The sequence below is a fragment of the Cyclopterus lumpus genome, chromosome 14, assembly GCF_009769545.1.
Source record: "Cyclopterus lumpus isolate fCycLum1 chromosome 14, fCycLum1.pri, whole genome shotgun sequence".
Taxonomy (NCBI): Eukaryota; Metazoa; Chordata; class Actinopteri; order Perciformes; family Cyclopteridae; genus Cyclopterus; species Cyclopterus lumpus.
The window spans coordinates 21579788-21599174 of NC_046979.1; the positions used below are offsets into that span (position 1 = coordinate 21579788).

Here is a 19387-nt window from a genome sequence, read left to right on the forward strand (position 1 = left end):
CTCTGCTCAATTTAAGTATGGAGAGTTTAGAGTCAACATCATCCTCCATGAATAAATCACCGGTCATATTGTGCACCTATTTACCAATATAGCAAAGATGATAACAAAAAAATCTATCTCTTCAAGGTTTTATGAAATCCAATTATCTTTTCAACAAAATTGACAGGTACATGTGTACATATGCTGGTAACGACCAGTTTCAACCAATAATATCCATCCATCAATTTATCTGCAACTTAGTGACAAGACAGGTGTGTGTGGAGACACAGCCCTGTGTAGCTCCGGATGGCGCTTCATTCTAAGCCCGCCAACGTTTTAGTGGTCCTATCAAATGCGAAGGATTTTATTTAAATCCATCTTCTTACAGTACAGCGTTTAGATTTTCTGTTTCACTGGAGATTACGTCACCGTCACTCTGAAACTTTAAGAGGAGACACTACAGGTGAATAGGGTCAAGTATTTAAAGGATGGATATCACCATGAAACGTGTTGTTGTTCTCACATTATGACAATTGTTTTTTTGTAATCCATGTTTTCTGAAATTGGATGTTGTACAAATAAGGCATTATCTAATGGTAACGGCTGATGAATTCAGGAGAAATCTACAGACAGACATTAGACAAAGAAGTAAATAAATACCTAAATGTGTATTTCAGTTGTTTCCTCTCCACTATTCTGAGAGAACAATGTGTCTCGCCAATGTGTGAAGGGCTAAACATCTCAATCTGTTTTCTGTCCCCTCAGGTCAATGGCACAGAAATTGAATACGAGTTTGAGGAAATCACTCTGGAGCGGGTGAGTGTCTCACATCCCTCACAGCTGTGTGTCACCTCAGATAATCCCTGAGAACAGGCCTCATGTTGAATGACATGCAAGGTAGTGCTAAAGGGAAGTTGAAACATCCATGCTGCCAGATATCTGTTTACATTATGAGCTACTAGCTCACATTATTTCATTCTCCGAGTATGAATTGTGTGGGGACCAGTCACTTCATGTATTATTATGTCAGTGTTTCTGATTCAGCATCTAGGCAGCAATGCCCTGCAGGGACACTCAGTTTTGTAATCAAGAGAAGCTGCTACTCCCACCAGCTAACGGCTTAATCAAAACTTGACCTTCCTTTTGTGAGTGAGCATCCAGGGGATATTATTTGCATCTCCTGCTCTGGTGTGAGCCCGCTGCCTTATGAATACAATATTTCATTGTGTGTCTGTCATGATGGAATCAGGAGAGAGCGTTTATTGACTTTTAAAGAAATTGTTCCTTTTCAACAGAATTAAAAGAATTAAAAGTCAACATTCATCCTCCTGTAAAGGCAACGAGGCTGTTTGCAAGGGCATTTTTAGTTGTTCACTCAGTGCTGTTAAATAGTATGCAAGATTGCTTTTATGGTGTGTGTGTCAGTGATTCCTAACCAGTGGTACTTGTATGCCAAGCGGTAAATATCCAGTTGCTTAGGGGATACGAAGTGGAACATGACAGCAGTGATGATGAAGGGATGCTCATTTGATAGGGCTGTCAGACATAAAAAGGTCAGGAATCACTGCTACTGCTATTATATAGTTAATGTACAATGTGTGCATTTTGCACTGCATCAGCATTAACATTAGCTTCAATGTTCATTGATTTGAAAGCATCAGCAGCAGGAACCATGTTTCTACAGCAGGATACTAAACACAGAGTCCCACTGCAGTTGATGTGTTAACTACTGATCTTGGCACACTGCATACAGAATGAGACTGCCTGTCCCTGACTGTTTTCCATGGCCACAGGGTAACTCGGGTTTGGGCTTTAGCATCGCCGGAGGCACAGATAACCCACACATTGGTGACGACCCGGGCATCTTCATCACCAAGATCATCCCTGGAGGAGCCGCAGCTGAGGACGGACGGCTGAGGTCAGTCACTTCCACTTCCCTCAGCTTTTTAAGAGGAGATAATGCTAAATGTGTTCTGACCTGACAGGGAAACAACTTGCAGTTCTCAAAAACACGTGAGAAAAGAAATCTCCTGTAAGAGGAATATTTAGAGATAATCTCTCACCACACCACTTTACCACTGCTTACTCCTCCACTACTGCACTGGATAATATGCCCTCAGAAATCCTGCATATAACACATATTTGAGATATTATACAGCAGTATCACTGCTCTGAAACAAACAAAAACAGGTACCATTGTATAATGGTTCTCAGGGGAGACTTGACACCTTGTCAGTTTATCTTGATGATCTTTCATATTTCTCCAAATGAATTCTCTCTATATTAACAACATTCCTTTTGAACTATTTATCTCTGTTAGAACCATATATTCTGTTTTGATTACAAATCATGTTATTTGATTTATTTGTATGATCTAAAGACGTTCATTTGTCATATAAATGGATGTTATATTCATATTCGAAATTTTCTTTGGAAATTATTTATATTAAGCAGATGAGGATCAGCTGGTATAAGAGGAAAGGGCAGGACTGAGTCTCGGGTTTTATTTCTTTATCTAGAACGGGACATCGGCTCAGTCTTTGACCTCAGGTTATAGCTCACATTAGAACTCAAGTTAGACTTATGATTTTGTTAAATTCGATAACAGTGAAAATAAATTGACAAAATTATGGAAATGGAATCAACGTCTCTAATAATAATCAATCTAATCTAATCTAATACTGTAATCTAATAATAATCAATCTAATGTAATTATTCAAGCCTTTTAACGTGTCCCGTAACATGGCTCAGAATAGGACAGGAACAAGGAATAGGCCACCACAATCTCCATTAACATGTACATTAATTCTAATCACAAATCACAGACATTAACCTTCCGTTAATTTAATCTCAGGAGTAGCTTAAGAATTACATAAATGTAATTACATTTATTAGTTATGACCACTAGTCGGTGCAGTTAGGTGATGGGGTTAAGTGAGGGGAGAGAGAGAGAAGAGAAGGTGGACTTGGTGGTACGGCTGGAATGTAGAGTTGAACTAAAGTTACGAGGAGAACGTGTTGGACTGATTTATTCCTGCTCATACACCCACGTCGCTTACAGTAGTTTATCAAAGAGGCAAGAACACAACATGAGCTCAGTCTTTACGCGACTGTGAGTGAACACTCTTTCCTTTGTGTGAAGCTAGAGAGCCACCGCTTGATTGACAACATCGTCCTCATACATCAGGCTCACTGTTTACGTGCTGTAAACTGAACTGCTGATTGGATGTTCAGTCAAGCCTCTCACGTTGTGGACAACAATCTGAGGAGAAGCAGGCCGGGCATTAATCACTCTTAGCTTAATTGATGGTCACCCACTCCGAGGTGGGCAGCAAGACTAATGCATTATGGATGGGGTCTAATCTATGGGAGGAAGGAGGCCTGAGAGGGATTTGGTTATAACATTATAGAAGCCAGACACACTTCCTGCCTGTCGCTGCTGTGGGACGCTGGAGCAGAGCACTAAGCATACTTAATGCAGCCGCTCGGCTTCGGGGGCCACTGGGAGCGTTTTAAGTGTTTCTCATGGAGTCCTTGTTTTGGAGGGTAAAGCATGGATGTTGTCAAGACTGAACCCACAATAACACCACCATTTTATTTTAATATAACATTTCTATTAACCTATATGAAATGCTTTAAAGTCTGTGTGTGTGTGTGTGTGTGTTTGTGTGGATGTGCGTGCGTGCGTGTGTACACATGTATGAGCACATGGGTCACCACTGCACAGTAAACAGGATCTCCTGCCAACAATCACACACAGTCTCCTCTGTCATCAAATGTGTCTACATGGAGATGCACATAATAATAATCTGACTGCACTGTAAACATGTTAGTATGGTAGTTACCACTAATCTGACTGCACTGTAAACATGTTAATACGGTAGTTACCACTAATCTGACTGCACTGTAAACATGTTAGTATGGTAGTTACCACTGCTCTGACTGCACTGTAAACATGTTAATACGGTAGTTACCACTAATCTGACTGCACTGTAAACATGTTAGTATGGTAGTTACCACTAATCTGACTGCACTGTAAACATGTTAATACGGTAGTTACCAACTGATCTGACTGCACTGTAAACATATTTGTACGGTAGTTACCACTAATCTGACTGTACTGTAAACATGTTAATACAATAGTTACCACTAATCTGACTGTACTGTAAACATGTTAGTATGGTAGTTACCACTAATCTGACTGTACTGTAAACATGTTAATACGGTAGTTACCACTAATCTGACTGCACTGTAAACATATTTGTACGGTAGTTACCACTAATCTGACTGTACTGTAAACATGTTAATACAATAGTTACCACTAATCTGACTGTACTGTAAACATGTTAGTATGGTAGTTACCACTAATCTGACTGTACTGTAAACATGTTAATACGGTAGTTACCACTAATCTGACTGCACTGTAAACATATTTGTACGGTAGTTACCACTAATCTGACTGTACTGTAAACATGTTAATACGGTAGTTACCACTAATCTGACTGCACTGTAAACATATTTGTACGGTAGTTACCACTAATCTGACTGTACTGTAAACATGTTAATACGGTAGTTACCACTAATCTGACTGCACTGTAAACATGTTAATACGGTAGTTACCACTAATCTGACTGTACTGTAAACATGTTAATACGGTAGTTACCACTAATCTGACTGCACTGTAAACATGTTAATACGGTAGTTACCACTAATCTGACTGCACTGTAAACATGTTAGTATGGTAGTTACCACTAATCTGACTGCACTGTAAACATGTTAGTACAGTAGTTACCACTAATCTGACTGTACTGTAAACATGTTAATACGGTAGTTACCACTGCTCTGACTGCACTGTAAACATGTTAATACGGTAGTTACCACTAATCTGACTGTACTGTAAACATGTTAATACGGTAGTTACCACTAATCTGACTGCACTGTAAACATGTTAATACGGTAGTTACCACTGATCTGACTGCACTGTAAACATGTTAATACGGTAGTTACCACTGATCTGACTGCACTGTAAACATGTTAATACGGTAGTTACCACTAATCTGACTGTACTGTAAACATGTTAGTACGGTAGTTACCACTAATCTGACTGCACTGTAAACATGTTAATACGGTAGTTACCACTGATCTGACTGCACTGTAAACATGTTAATACGGTAGTTACCACTGATCTGACAAGCACTGTAAACATGTTAATACGGTAGTTACCACTAATCTGACTGCACTGTAAACATGTTAATACGGTAGTTACCACTAATCTGACTGCACTGTAAACATGTTAGTACGGTAGTTACCACTAATCTGACTGCACTGTAAACATGTTAGTACGGTAGTTACCACTAATCTGACTGCACTGTAAAAATGTTAATACGGTAGTTACCACTAATCTGACTGCACTGTAAAAATGTTAGTACGGTAGTTACCACTAATCGGACTGCACTGTAAACATGTTAGTACGGTAGTTACCACTAATCTGACTGCACTGTAAACATGTTAATACGGTAGTTACCACTAATCTGACTGCACTGTAAACATGTTAATAAGGTAGTTACCACTAATCTGACTGCACTGTAAACATGTTAATACGGTAGTTACCACTAATCTGACTGCACTGTAAAAATGTTAGTATGGTAGTTACCACTAATCTGACTGCACTGTAAACATGTTAGTATGGTAGTTACCACTAATCTGACTGCACTGTAAAACTGTTAGTATGGTAGTTACCACTGATCTGACTGCACTGTAAACATGTTAGTATGGTAGTTACCACTGATCTGACTGCACTGTAAACATGTTAGTATGGTAGTTACCACTAATCTGACTGCACTCTAAACATGTTAGTATGGTAGTTACCACTAATCTGACTGCACTGTAAACATGTTAGTATGGTAGTTACCACTAATCTGACTGCACTGTAAACATGTTAGTATGGTAGTTACCACTAATCTGACTGCACTCTAAACATGTTAGTATGGTAGTTACCACTAATCTGACTGCACTGTAAACATGTTAGTATGGTAGTTACCACTAATCTGACTGCACTCTAAACATGTTAGTACGGTAGTTACCACTGATCTGACTTCATTGTAAACATGTTAGTACAGTAGTTACTACTGCTCTGTTTTCTATTCATAAAGTTGTTCTGATCATTGTTTCATTTTAACTCGGGATTAGAGCTGTTACAATATACATGATTATCGTGGTCAAATTAATTCACAATAACGATATGTGTCATTTTTTTTGTCTCTTCTCTATATAATTGAGTAGGAGTGGAGGCAGGAGGAGGAGCGCAAGAGGCAGAGACTGCCTGAGCTAGCAGGTCACAATAAAAGTATTCCAAAACGATACCTTGAGTGGGCTCGATCATTGGTACTGGGGGTGGCAAGGCAACAAGCTCCTGTTACACGATATTATCGCAATAGCCGGAACATATGACCTGTAAACACTGTTCCAGTCAACCCTAGTTGAGTCCCGTCAAAGAAGAATGATTGTCTAGGTGTATCTATCTTCTCTTATTGATTACCAATAATACTGATCATTGAAGCACACTGTTCCTCTTCCAGAGTAAATGACTGCATCCTGCGGGTGAACGACTCTGACGTGTCTGAAGTCTCTCACAGTAAGGCAGTAGAAGCCCTGAAGGTTGCAGGTTCTATTGTTCGGCTGTACTTGCGGCGCCGCAGGCCGATGCTCGAGACCGTCATTGAGATCAAACTCATCAAAGGACCAAAAGGTGAGCTCAGACAAATCCTATTACAGGAGAGATAGCACTAGGGGGTTTGTGGTTCAAAGTACAGAAAACATTTGCGTGTCAAATTTAGACACAGATGCTGTATTTTATGATACATAATCATCATGGTATTGTCTGATGCCTAACATAAATCTCTCATACACACACACTCACACACACACACAGGGCTTGGCTTCAGTATTGCAGGTGGTGTTGGAAACCAGCACATCCCTGGTGATAACAGCATATACGTCACCAAGATCATCGACGGCGGGGCAGCAGAGAAGGATGGCCGGCTGCAAGTAGGAGACCGGCTGTTAATGGTGAGTACACAACTGAGTTTCATGAAATAGATTGTATGTTACAAGCCTATAAAGGTTAGCAAGTACGTATATTATCACAGATTATACATATAAATACAGTACACACAGTAGAAAAAACAGTAGGTACAACCAATAAAACAGTCATGGTGGTGCTGTTGTGGAATAGGATGAAATAGAATGTACCATCACACTGGTGTTTCTGTTTTTACAGCTCACTACGTGGAGAAAAAACACAACAAATGATTAAATTACATACAATATTCTGAATATCATAATATTTAGGTCTATCTATCTGTCTTTCTGTCTTTCTTACCCAGCAGTGTATTAATCAGACACAGCTTTAGTCTAAATGATGAAATGTGTCTGTAAACCAGAAAGTGTCTACCTAGGGGCTCAGTAGTCTAACAGCAAGCTTTTCTTGAGGAGGGCATCCCTCTTGCTCAACCAGGGCTTAATTTAATTATCGTGCTCCTGTTGTGTTCACACCCGAACACCATCTGCCGTCATCCAGTCTCCTATAAACAGGGAGCACGCTGGTCGGTCTGATCAGAGCAGCCTCTAAAGCTCCGGATTAAATAAGCAGGGACTGTTTCTGTGTCTGGACAGGTGAACAACTACAGCCTGGAGGAGGTCTCTCATGAAGAGGCCGTGTCCATTTTGAAGAACACGTCGGACGTTGTTTACCTAAAGGTGGGAAAGCCCACCAATGTCTACCTATCAGATCCCTATGGGCCTCCTGATATCACGCACTGTAAGTCCTCACCTCTTGTATTTCAACTTGGCCAGGCATCTGCTGCTAGAAGAGTTTAACCAGACTCAAAGTGTGTCACGTGTAATGTGAGATGTGTGTGCACTGAGAGCATGAATGTGAATCGTTTCTATTTCACAAATACACAAATGCAGTAATTGATTTTTGCCACATACAAACCTGACAACCAAAAAACATAGAACTGCACTCACACTTGTGAAATGAATTAGAAGCTGTACAGGGAGGCCTTTTATGAGAGATTAAATATATTATGCAAACAGGAATACAAAATATAAAAACAAATTGTGCAGGGTAACTTTCTTGACGTCATGGAAGCATGTGTTAGCTTGTTTGTTTGTTAAAGCAGCTGCCTTTGTTTTTACTCTCGCTCTCTCTCTCTCTTTCTCTCTCTCTCTCTCTGTCTCGCTCTTCCTCCACAGCTTTCTCTCCAGCCATGGAAAATCATATCTCTTCCACTGTCAACAGTGGCACTCTGGAGTACAAGTCTGGTCTCCCTCTCATCTCCCCCGGGAGTTATTCCCCCCTCCCTAAGCACTTACTTGGGGAAGAGGATATAAACAGGTTGGATGGCTTTTCCTTCTTACGGTAATTACCTCCCTTCCTTGTAGACAACTAAAACTACAGGTAGATGTGTCCCCTGTCGCCCCCCTTGTCCTGGCTGATCTGTGTTTGTGTGGCAATTCAAAAAGTAATCAAAACTCCACGAGGAGTTATGATGCAATTTGTTTCTTTGTGTTTGGATCTTTTGGTTTTAATCCCAAAGTCTATGTCCAGATTCCCCTGCTGTGTTTTTCAAAAAGAGTTCTGGTTGGATTAAGTTGCCAAAATTACAGGGTTTGATAAGGTTGGTTATTATCAGTTGACATGTACCACCACAGTCTGTCTGTCCTGTGTGTGTAATGTAGATGTGGCATCAGTGGCAGAGACTACATACAAGCTATGCATATTAATATGCTAGATTGCTGCTGCAACCACCATTTACATGAAGCATTGTCAGAAAGTGTAAATTGGGCAGAACCAGAAGTTTATGAGCATGTTTATGTGGGTAGAAAAAGCTATTAGCCAATGGCATAAATCAGATGTGGGAGAACTGTAAAGGTGTCCAGCCCAGTACGTGCTGCAAATACTGGCCATTAAATCAAAGGAAAGGATTTTTAGGGAGATCTTTTTTTCACCTTTTTACTTCTTAGGGAACAATGATATTTTTTTCTTAAACATTTATTTATACAGGATAATCCCATTGACATTTTGAATCTCATAAGCAAGGCGGCTGTGGCCAAGTTTCACGACATATAAACACAAATAACAGACAAAATACAAAACAGCAAAAATATTGTGGTCGCAAGATCATCGTTGCCTGTCGTGGTGGTAACCCGAGAACCCGGTGGTGGACACCGGGGGTGAGGGAAACCATCAAGCTGAACAAGGAGGCTGACCCGGACGTGGGACATTGTCAGGCGGTGTGAAGAGCACTTTGAGGAACTCCTAAACCCAGCCAACATGTCCCCTGGCAGCGCCTGAAGATTTGGGGGTGGGGAGGGTTGCAACCCTTATCCCTGACAGAGGCCACTAAGGTTGTCAAAGCTCCTTGGTGGCAAGGCGCCGGGGTGGGATGAGATCCGCCATGAGATGCTGAAAGCGCTGGAAATTGTTGGGCTGTCTTGACTGACGTGCCTTTTCAATGTCGCATGGGGGTCGGGATTAGTGCCCATGGACTGGCAGACCAGGGTGGTGGTTCCCATTTTCATTACCGGAGAGTTTTGAACTCAGCCTCCCGGGAAAAGCTTATACCAGGGTGCTGGAAAGGAGGCTCCGACCGTTTGTTGAACCTCAGATTCAAGACAAGCAGTGCGGATTCCGTCCCATCGACCGGGTCTCTCTGGGTTTTTTGTGGGGGTACTGCGGGAGTATGGGGTGCCGGACTCGTTGCAACAGGCTATCCGGTCTCTGTACGACTGCAGTAGGAGCTGTGTTCGTCTGACACGTTCCCGGTGGGTGTTGGCCTCCGCCAAAGCTGCCCTTTATCACCGGTCCTGTTCGTGATTTTCACGGACAGGATATATAGGCGCAGATGGGGGGCTGAAAATGTCAGGTTCGGGGGTCTGGATATCGCCTCTCTGCTGTTTGCAGATGATGTGGTCCTGTTGGCCTCCTCAGACTGTGACCTCCAGCATTCACTGGGGCATTTTACATTCCAACCCTCACCTATGGTCACGAACTCTGGGTCGTGACCGAAAGAATCCTCAGTAGGGTTAGCGAATATTGCGGGTGAGAGGGAAGCCTGGGTCAGCCTGCTGGGTCTGCTGCCACCGCGACCCGACGCCACCGCGACCTGACCCCGGATAAGCGGCTAAAAAAGGGATGAAATGGAATATTTTAAAGAAATCACAGAAAATATCCAACAGACTTACAAACCAGCAAATTGCATCAACCAAAAAGTTGTCATTCAGTGCTCACATGAACCTTAAATAATCTATCACACTAAAATGAGGGTACAAAACTTTAAATAATAATAAAAAATGTGTACGGCCATTCTGCTCGAGTATAAGAGGACAAACTCAAACTGAATGGAAATGCAATCAAAACCCACTCTCTGAACTTCCATGAGCTCTGAAAGTTCCAATGTATTATTTGGCAGTCAGAAAATGTCTTCTGTGTTTACTCTCCCTGTCTTTGTCCTGTTCACTATGTATTTTACTACCTGCTGGGTGTTCAGTCACTACTCCCAGTTCAAACAGAGGGAGGCTTAAGATGTCTCAGATGACAGCCAAACACTAGCAGCTCCTTAAAACTAATCCCATAGCAAGCTGCCACGAGGCTCTGGACCAAGTTGGCCATATTCCCTATCAAATCTAAGAGTGTGTGACTGTATGACTTTACTGAGGGGGGGTCTGGTCTGAGTGGCGGTCCCATTGGTTCTATGTCACTGCATTAGTAGAATGACTAATGCACACATGTACTCCACGATGCTTCTCCGTTAGATGAGGTCATTGTTGTTCGCTGTGGCAAGAAGTATGTTGTGTTGTAAATAAAGAGCGGGGGAGGAATATGGGGAGCAGAGTGATAACAAAAGCTCATTTGAGAGGATAAGTGAAGGAGCCCCATGTTAAAGCTTTGTGGAATGAAGGATTAGTCGTCCATTCTCTTCGGAGTTAAGAGGTTTACTGTTTGCTCTTGGCCAAGGTGCCTGACTTTACCTCGCTGCTCTAAAGTGAAGCACTCTGACAGAAGCTCTGAACACTGTGTCCTACGCATACAGTCATGTGGATCCTCACTTCCTGTAATAGTTTATGATTAGAAAACCCTTGTGCTAATACTTACTCTAGAATGTGAATGTGCTCACACAGCTCATGTAATATAAGTCCTCATAGAGATACAACACTAAAAAATAGTCTCGACAGGAGAGCAAGTGTGGTAAGGTTTAAGGTTTGCACATTTTTAGCAATCATGACAAGGAGAATTAAAAGAAAAATCATACCTAATCTAATACTTGATTTTTAAGTTATATGGCTGTGATACAGTAGGATGTGAAGTCCTCATATTAGGCACTGTATTGTTGTCATCAGTTTTCTTCATCTTATTGCCATTTTTAAACTTCTTCTTTAAGGAGAATGGTAACTTCATGCAGGGCACTACATTTGCCATTTGAAAGTTCAGAAATGCACAAAGTTTCTCTACTGGAACTCCAAAACTTGAGTTAAAGGCTCATGAATAACAGAAACCGAGCGGTGAACTGCACCTCCGCAGGCCCGCTGTACTCTTCCCTTTCTAGCTGGCACCTACGGATCCTCCCAAGGTCACTGCATGTTGGTGTGATCTGGGCTGACCGGCTGCCTCAGCTCAGCTCATTTCGCTGTGAATGATTCAGAAGGAGAAACAGAGCCAGCTGTCCAGACCTCTGTGGCTTCAGCACCTCAGCAGTGGGTCCTTATTTAGCCCAGAATACAGCAACCAGAGTAGAATAACAGCTGGAATGAAATATTTCTGTCTTTTAAGACATCCTTCACACGTCTGATCTCTGACCTTTGCCATGCATTAAGCTTCCACTCTGCCTTCTGTTTTATGGAGTAAAACACTGTGTGACATGAAGACCTCATTTTGTTTGGACTCCTACGATATTCACAACACGACATTGTCATATTTTCTTTGATAGCGCTGCCATGCCAGTTAGTCGTGTTGAGATATGAATAGGGAAGCCCTTGCCTAAAGGGCAGCTCTTCTCACAAGATGCAGTGGAGGGTAAACCCATCCAAACTCTCCTCAGTTCTATATTGTAGACCATTTATTTCTTCTGATGCTGAAATGTTCAGAAGTGTGTGATTTAGTTTAGCTCTAATTATGATGATGACAGATGATTTTCATTTGAGTTTTCTTGGTGACGTTGTTTTCACGTTCGAACAGGATGCAAATACACAACAGTTGGTCACAGAGAGAGAGAAGTGTGGAGGTGTAGCCGGCCAAACCGTAACATCACAAGTCTAGTCCGTGTGGCTGTGTGTGTTTGTTTGTATGTGACATCAACAGACTACACACGTACACACACATTATGGACATAATGTACTACATGCTCTAATGTATGCCCATCAGTTCTCAAACAGCAGACATGCACTCAAAGTGCTCACCAACGACGTGTCTGCAGCAGAGTAGACGTACTGGTCAGGTTAGAGCTCACTCTGACAGACGTACTGGTCAGGAGACAGACGTACTGGTCAGGAGACAGACGTACTGGTCAGGTTAGAGCTCACTCTGACAGACGTACTGGTCAGGTTAGAGCTCACTCTGACAGACGTTCTGACAGACGTACTGGTCAGGTTAGAGCTCACTCTGACAGACGTACTGGTCAGGTTAGAGCTCACGCTGACAGACGTACTGGTCACTCTGAGGTCTCGTGGTGATGTTGATGATCAGTATGCTTTAGGACATGGTCAGCTGTCTTGTTTTGTTCTTTGTAGCATTCCACTATGTGTGTCTTTGATCAGGGTCTTAATGTGTGTGAAAATCAATTGTGTGAATTCAAATGGCAAAAATGTAGCATTTTAAGATTAAAGATGGTTATCAATGAATGGTTGGTTATGAAAAGTTGACTTTTTTCCATCCCATTAGAAATCCCTCGTTAGATGACGCGGAGGGTCACAGGTTTGATTCCCAGCACTTCCAGTTGAGGTGAGATATTTAGCCTCTATGTCACCCACGGCATGCCCCTGCATGTTCCTCATCATTTGTGTTTTTTATCGCAACAAATCATTATAAATAGAAATGCCGTCAGCACACTTTTTTTAATCATGAGCCCGTTTATATTGTGAATCGGATGCCTGGCTATATGTGATGTATACATTCTGAATTACTGTTAAATGTTTCTACCTACATTTCTCTCCTCAGATATAATGTTTCTCTTATCTACACAATATGGTGACTTTTGACAACGTTGGCATCTTATGTTGTACAAAAGAGAAGATTATTTCCTGTTGAAATAAGTTAATTTGGTTAAAGTTTGTTCTGAAATGGGAACTAGAGCCATTCTCAAAATTCGGACTGTGGCTCAGTGATGAGCAGGGTCGTCCTTCAATCAGAAGAGCGGCGGTTCGATCCCTGGCTCCGCTAGTCCATGTCAATGTGTCCTTGGGCAAGACACCCAAAATGTCTCCTGTAGCTGTTCTATGGTGTGTGAATGTTAGTTACTGCTGATGTTCAGGTGGAACCTTAGCTCCTCCCATCAGTGAATGAATGGTTGTGAATGGGTGTCATGTAGTGTTAAAGATCTTTGAGTGGTTGGAAGACTAGAAAAGTGCTGTACAAGTACAGTCCATTTACCATTGTTATACAGTGCTGCGAGAATGAGTCCAAAATCAGGAAATGAGCCTGCATGTTTGCACATATGGTTCCCGCCGCTCAATGTCAATGTTTTGTTTATGTGTTTGTTTTTGGTTAGATGCCTGAAGTAACAACACATTTTCAGTCCCAACTCGTCAAATACTGATGTTTAGTTGTGCCCCTTGGTATCAGATATCGACGCACTAAGTACCCTTCTCGCATGTCAAAATACACTTATTACATGCATATTGTCCTTTCAAAATAAACTTTTGTTTTCATAAGAAGTTAGGTTTAGAAACGATTGTGGTTGTCGTTAACTTCACTGGCTAACGACTCACCTGACCACTGAGTGCAAACTGTCACTAGAGAATCATCACGGGACTAAATAAACAAACAAGTCACATGACTAAAGACTGACATGATCACACTAACGGACGAATGTTACAAAACCAGACGTGACAAAATAAGTCAACATTGATAATGGGTCACAAACAGATGTCTCCTGTGTTTTTTTGATCTAAGTATCATACACTTTAAGCTTATTTTTTTACAATACTCCAAAATCCAATGAAAAATCCGATTGTCTTTTTTTTCAAGGGAACCAGAGCAAGACTAACTTCCTGGTTGGCCTACATCATCCATTCAGCACTCTATTCCTGTGGCCTAAGATAGTCCAATAACATCTGTAAACATAAACAACTCTCCTAAATCCTAAAACTAGAGTGCTAAATCTGAAATGCATGATGTTAACAAGTATGTGGAACTGCTCCATGGACAATGTATTATAGATGTTCTAGAGAACACTGAGAGCACTGGGGGGATGTTCTGAGGATGTGGAACTTTTTCTGTTTCACCACTGAGGACCCTAATGGAATAAAGCCGTGTGGATATAAAGAAAAGAAATGACACTAAATCAGGCTCCCATTCATTGTCTATGGAGCAGCTCCACACGGTATACTTATGACATCACAAGTGAGACTTCTCTGGTTTCCGGCTCTGACAGTAGATTATGTTCACAAATATATAATAATATATCCTTGTCCATGGAAATAACTTCTTTGAGTTCTTCATTTAGGTAAATAGATGGCTCTGTGTGGTGAGAATAATACACATTAAAAAGAAGAAATAACACAGACCTTCTCTTGCAAATAAAGTTAAAATGATAAGCAATAAACACACCCTTGCTCAATCCAACACACTCGGGGGTTTTGCAGCTACAGTTTTACCACTAGCTAATAATGGCTAACACAAGATATGTATTGATTTGTGAGTCACTTCACTGACTTCATGACTATGACGAATTAAACCTGAAGATCACAATATTAGTTCACAACTTTTAAAAGCTCCTGAATCCGTTTTTCTGACTACACTGTCATAACAGAAATTGAAATCTTTGAAACTATATAGAATTTAAGCTCATAAATATAAAATAATATTGATACCACCACCACATAGTTGAATGAATAACCTGCTGAAGAACCACATTCACTACAAAAGACAAACATTTTAGGAATGTTATAAGTAAAACAAAATTCATTTATGTGTTAACTTCTGCACTGCAATTAAGGACACAAAAAATGTGATATTGATTAGTCAGATCACCAGTGCCAGAACATGAATTAAACAATCGTAATAGTTATTCATTGAAGTCATTTATCAAGCATAGAGTGCTGAACATTCTCTGGTTCCATCTTATCTGTTCTTTTCACAGTACACTTCAACTCTTTGGGGTTTAGACTGTTAGATAATAAGATAAAACCCGGTCACTATGGTCTGTGTGAAATTGCCGTGAGCATTTACAGTCATTTCTAATATTTTACTGGCTGAACGATTAATCAGTTGATCAAAAAAGATTCCAACAGGTCCATGGATAATGAAAATACTTGTTAGTTATACGGTAGTCGTAATTGTCAGGATCTGGAGTTTTTGGTCTTGTTTTCCTGTTTCATTTTGAAGTCCCCATCTTTCGTGTCCTCTGTTTCCCTGTCATGTGTGTAGCCACCGAGAGACAGGATGCCGACAACGTTGCAAAGAAAACTTTATTCATCCTAAATCGAGGAATTACTTAAATCGAGGAATCAAACAAAACAACAGGTGCACAACGAGCGATCACCAGGGATCTAACCAACACGGGGGAAGGACACTAACAGGGTTTAAATACACAGGGAAGGTGCAGGTGAACAGAGGACAAGAGAGGTGGAGACTTCAAAATAAAACAGGAAACAAGACACAAAAACTCCAGATCCAGACAATAATATTAGTGTAATCTTAGTGTAGCCGGCAGGAAATGAATTTTCAACATGTAAAGCATGCTCTCTCTGAACCAAGAACTATTTACAACATGTAGCAGTACTTCCTCCTACTCTGTCTCTTGCTGCTTTATTTCTATTATTGTTCCTGTCTTTCATCCGTGTGTCTCCATCCTCTTTGTGTATCCCAGACCCTCCCCCCCCCCCCCCCCCCCCCCCCTGGTCTCTGGACACTAACCTCTCTGCTCTTGTCTCTCACTCCACTGTAGGCCTCCTGAGCCAGTTTACAGCACTGTGAACAAACTATGTGACAAAGCACCCTCCCCCCGACACTATTCCCCAGTGGAGTGTGACAAAATCCTCCTCCACTCCGTCCCCCTCCCATATCACTTAAGCCTGTTCCCTGACTCGGACTTCACCAGGTACTTTCCACCACCACCACCACCTCTCTGCACTCCGCCACTATGTTCCATCCATCCATATGAATGGCATGCCATAATACCATGTGTTCCTTTATAACCACCTGGTTTTCTCCTGTGGGCTCAGTTGCTTGATCCCTTCATTAACCACTCTGGTGTTTTCTCAAGCTAGCATGCTCGTCCTTCCTCCTCTTCCCATCTTCAGGACTCTGATTAAGCAGGAGCCTTGTAGCCTGATCCCTTACACCAGTGGTTCCCAAAGTGGGGGTCGCGACCCCTAGGGGGGCGCTGTGGTACTACAGGGGGGTCGCGGCTTCATCACCAACCCACACACACAGACGCACACATACACCGGTAAAACAATATAAAATAACCGACGTGACATGCACTGTGTTCCAACCACGCCACCAGAGCGGCTCATGTCACAGACCGACTGTGGCAAAACCAGCGAGAGCGAGAGAGCGAGCGCGCGCCCGAGCGAGAGAGCGAGCGCGCGCCCGAGCGAGAGAGCGCGAACGAGCGAGGGAGAGAGAGAGTGAGGGAGCGCGAGCGCGAGCGAGAGAGAGACACACAGCGACACAGAGCGACAAAGATACGGAGCGACAGAGAAAGATAAAGATAAGAGAAGGAAGTATGTACAAAGATGGACAGATTTGTGACTGGTCTAAAGCGCAAATCCGATGGAACTACGGATTTGACGCGACCACCTCGACAACGCCTCAAACTAAGGTAAAGGCAAGGAAATATAGCGAGGCATATCTGTCTCTGGGCTTCACAAGCACTGTTGTCGGTCAGGATGAGAGACCCCAGTGGGTTTTGTGTCTTAAAATACTGGCGGCAGAGAGCACGAAGCCCACTAAATTAAAAAGACACCTGAAAACCCACCACCCCGAACATATTAACAAGCACCTTGAGTTTTTCCAAAAACAATTGGAAAACTGTCATGCCCAGCAGAGTCACTTTGAAAAAGCTGCATCTGTCCTCGTTAAAGCACAACTCGCTTCCTACAAAGTAGCCGACAGAGTTGCCCAATGCAAAATTTGGGGTCGGGTTGCGGGGGGGGGTCATCAAAGGGGGTCTTGACAGAAAAAGTTTGTGAACCACTGCCTTACACAATGTTATCCAGTGACGGAAGAAGTACTCAGTAAGTCATTCATGTAATACTTTAATTCCAAAAAGTTTTTAAAAGGGTCTATTTCAGAATTTTTTAAAATATATTATTGGATTATAATCAATGTTGCAGCTGGTAAAGGTTAACAGCATCATTAATATATGATGGCAGCTGTTCAAATGAGTTCATTTGAATGAACTGCTGGCTAGTTTGTAAATTCCCCCCAGGGAGAAAACATATTCATCATATCTTATCCTATGATATATTCCATTATAGTTTATTTGTTGATTGCATTTTGTGTTAATAATCTGAATCTGCAACATAACTAACATTATCAGATAAAGGTAATAATGCCGTTTGAATCGGAGTGGAGTAGAAATAAAAAGTATGAAGTAGGGAATGAATATTAAAAGTACCTCAAAATTGTTCTTCGGCACAGTTCTTGAGTAAATGTACGATTCCAAACCAGTGTTTCAGAGTTTGGTCATTTTCCATTACGTTAAGTACACTTCTATGTGTCTATACGTATGTTCACTAAATGTTTGGCTTTACAATAAAATAATGCTTTTATGTGTTTTACATATAACTTCATATATTTTAGTGAACATGTGTGTAGGCCCATGTTGCTGCCTGTCATGTCCAAACATATTTGTTACTGCTGAAAAAAACCCGACTTTTTACTGGTGAAGTAGTAGTCCAGTACGCACATGTTATGAACAGTCTTTTTAGTTTTATTAACTCATAGCTCATCTTCCCCATCTGGTATGAATGTGAATCCTCCGCTGGCTGAACAGTTGTATTCTGAATGGTTGACAGATGCGTGTCAGTTTCTTTTTTATGAAATTTAACCAATCCTCTCTCAGTTTGCTGCTGAAAAACTAAATGTAATTGGAGAATACAAATGTATTTACTTTAAAATGTCTCTGTCCCTTTCCATTTGAAACAACTGTTAGATTTTATAAATATGGCTGCTACATACGACCCTTAATAGAAGACGGACTCTGGAGTCGCTCCTTATCTAAGGTTAGAGTCTAAGGATGGTGTTTGTAAAGCCATTTAACGAAAGGTTGTAATTTCGCGCTATATTAATTGATAAGATAAGGAAAAGTAATTTTACTTCTCGGGGTTGCACAGTGGTGCAGTGCCTAGCACGGTCACCTCCTAGCAAGAGGGTTAGGGTTCGATCCCCGATCCCAGGTGGTCCTTCTCCCCGTGGCAGCGTGGGTTCCCTCCATGTCCTCCGTGGCAGCCTGGGTTCAATTCAGTTTATTTATCACAAATTACAAATTTGCCTCAGAGGGCTTTACAATCTGTACACATCCGACATCCCTGTCCCAGGACCTCACATCCTGGTTCCCTCCACGTTCTCCCACGCTGCGGATAACCACAGCTCAGGTTAATTGGAGACTCTAAATAGCCCCCAGGCGTGAATGGTTGTCTGTCTCTATATGAGCTCTCAGATAAACTGGACACCTGTCCAGGTGAACCCTGCCTTCAGCCAATGTCAGCTGGGATCGGCTCCAGCGACCCTGAAATAGGATAAGCGACTACTCTTCAACCCTCTGACTAATAAACAAACTGAGCAAAGCAGCAGTAGAGGTCCATGTTGGCAGGTTGTGACAGACAGCTTCTGTCTGGAGAGAGTTGGTCTCATCATAGAGACACTGTAGCGCTGCTCATTTTTAGATCTAAAAACTTCTCAGTAGCAATATGTGTTGCACCCTTTAAATGAACATGTTCCATGCAAAACCACCTGAATGTATCAGTAGCCTTCATCCAGGTGTCATCCAGCTGGATCCTGACTCTGTCATACAATCGTCATACATGAATGTCATACAATCGTCATACATGAATGTCATACATTCGTCATACATGAATGTCTCTCTGATACAATACAGAGATATGTTGTCCGGCGATGAAATGTCAGGGACAAGATGAAGTTGAAGCACCAACTTTAACTGCAGTTTTTTCATGTTCCATG

General features: G+C 41.8%; 1 protein-coding gene across 1 annotated transcript in view; it reads left to right on the forward strand.

Annotated features, from left to right (window-relative positions):
* Positions 1-19387, forward strand: part of LOC117742911 (disks large homolog 2-like) — a 36998-nt gene that overhangs the window by 7674 nt on the left and 9937 nt on the right. Inside the window, exons 3-9 of the mRNA XM_034550566.1 lie at positions 745-795; positions 1773-1897; positions 6558-6727; positions 6911-7047; positions 7654-7798; positions 8236-8401; positions 16146-16298. Coding sequence (XP_034406457.1) covers positions 745-795; positions 1773-1897; positions 6558-6727; positions 6911-7047; positions 7654-7798; positions 8236-8401; positions 16146-16298 — 947 coding nt within the window. The remainder of the gene's footprint in view (positions 1-744; positions 796-1772; positions 1898-6557; positions 6728-6910; positions 7048-7653; positions 7799-8235; positions 8402-16145; positions 16299-19387) is intronic.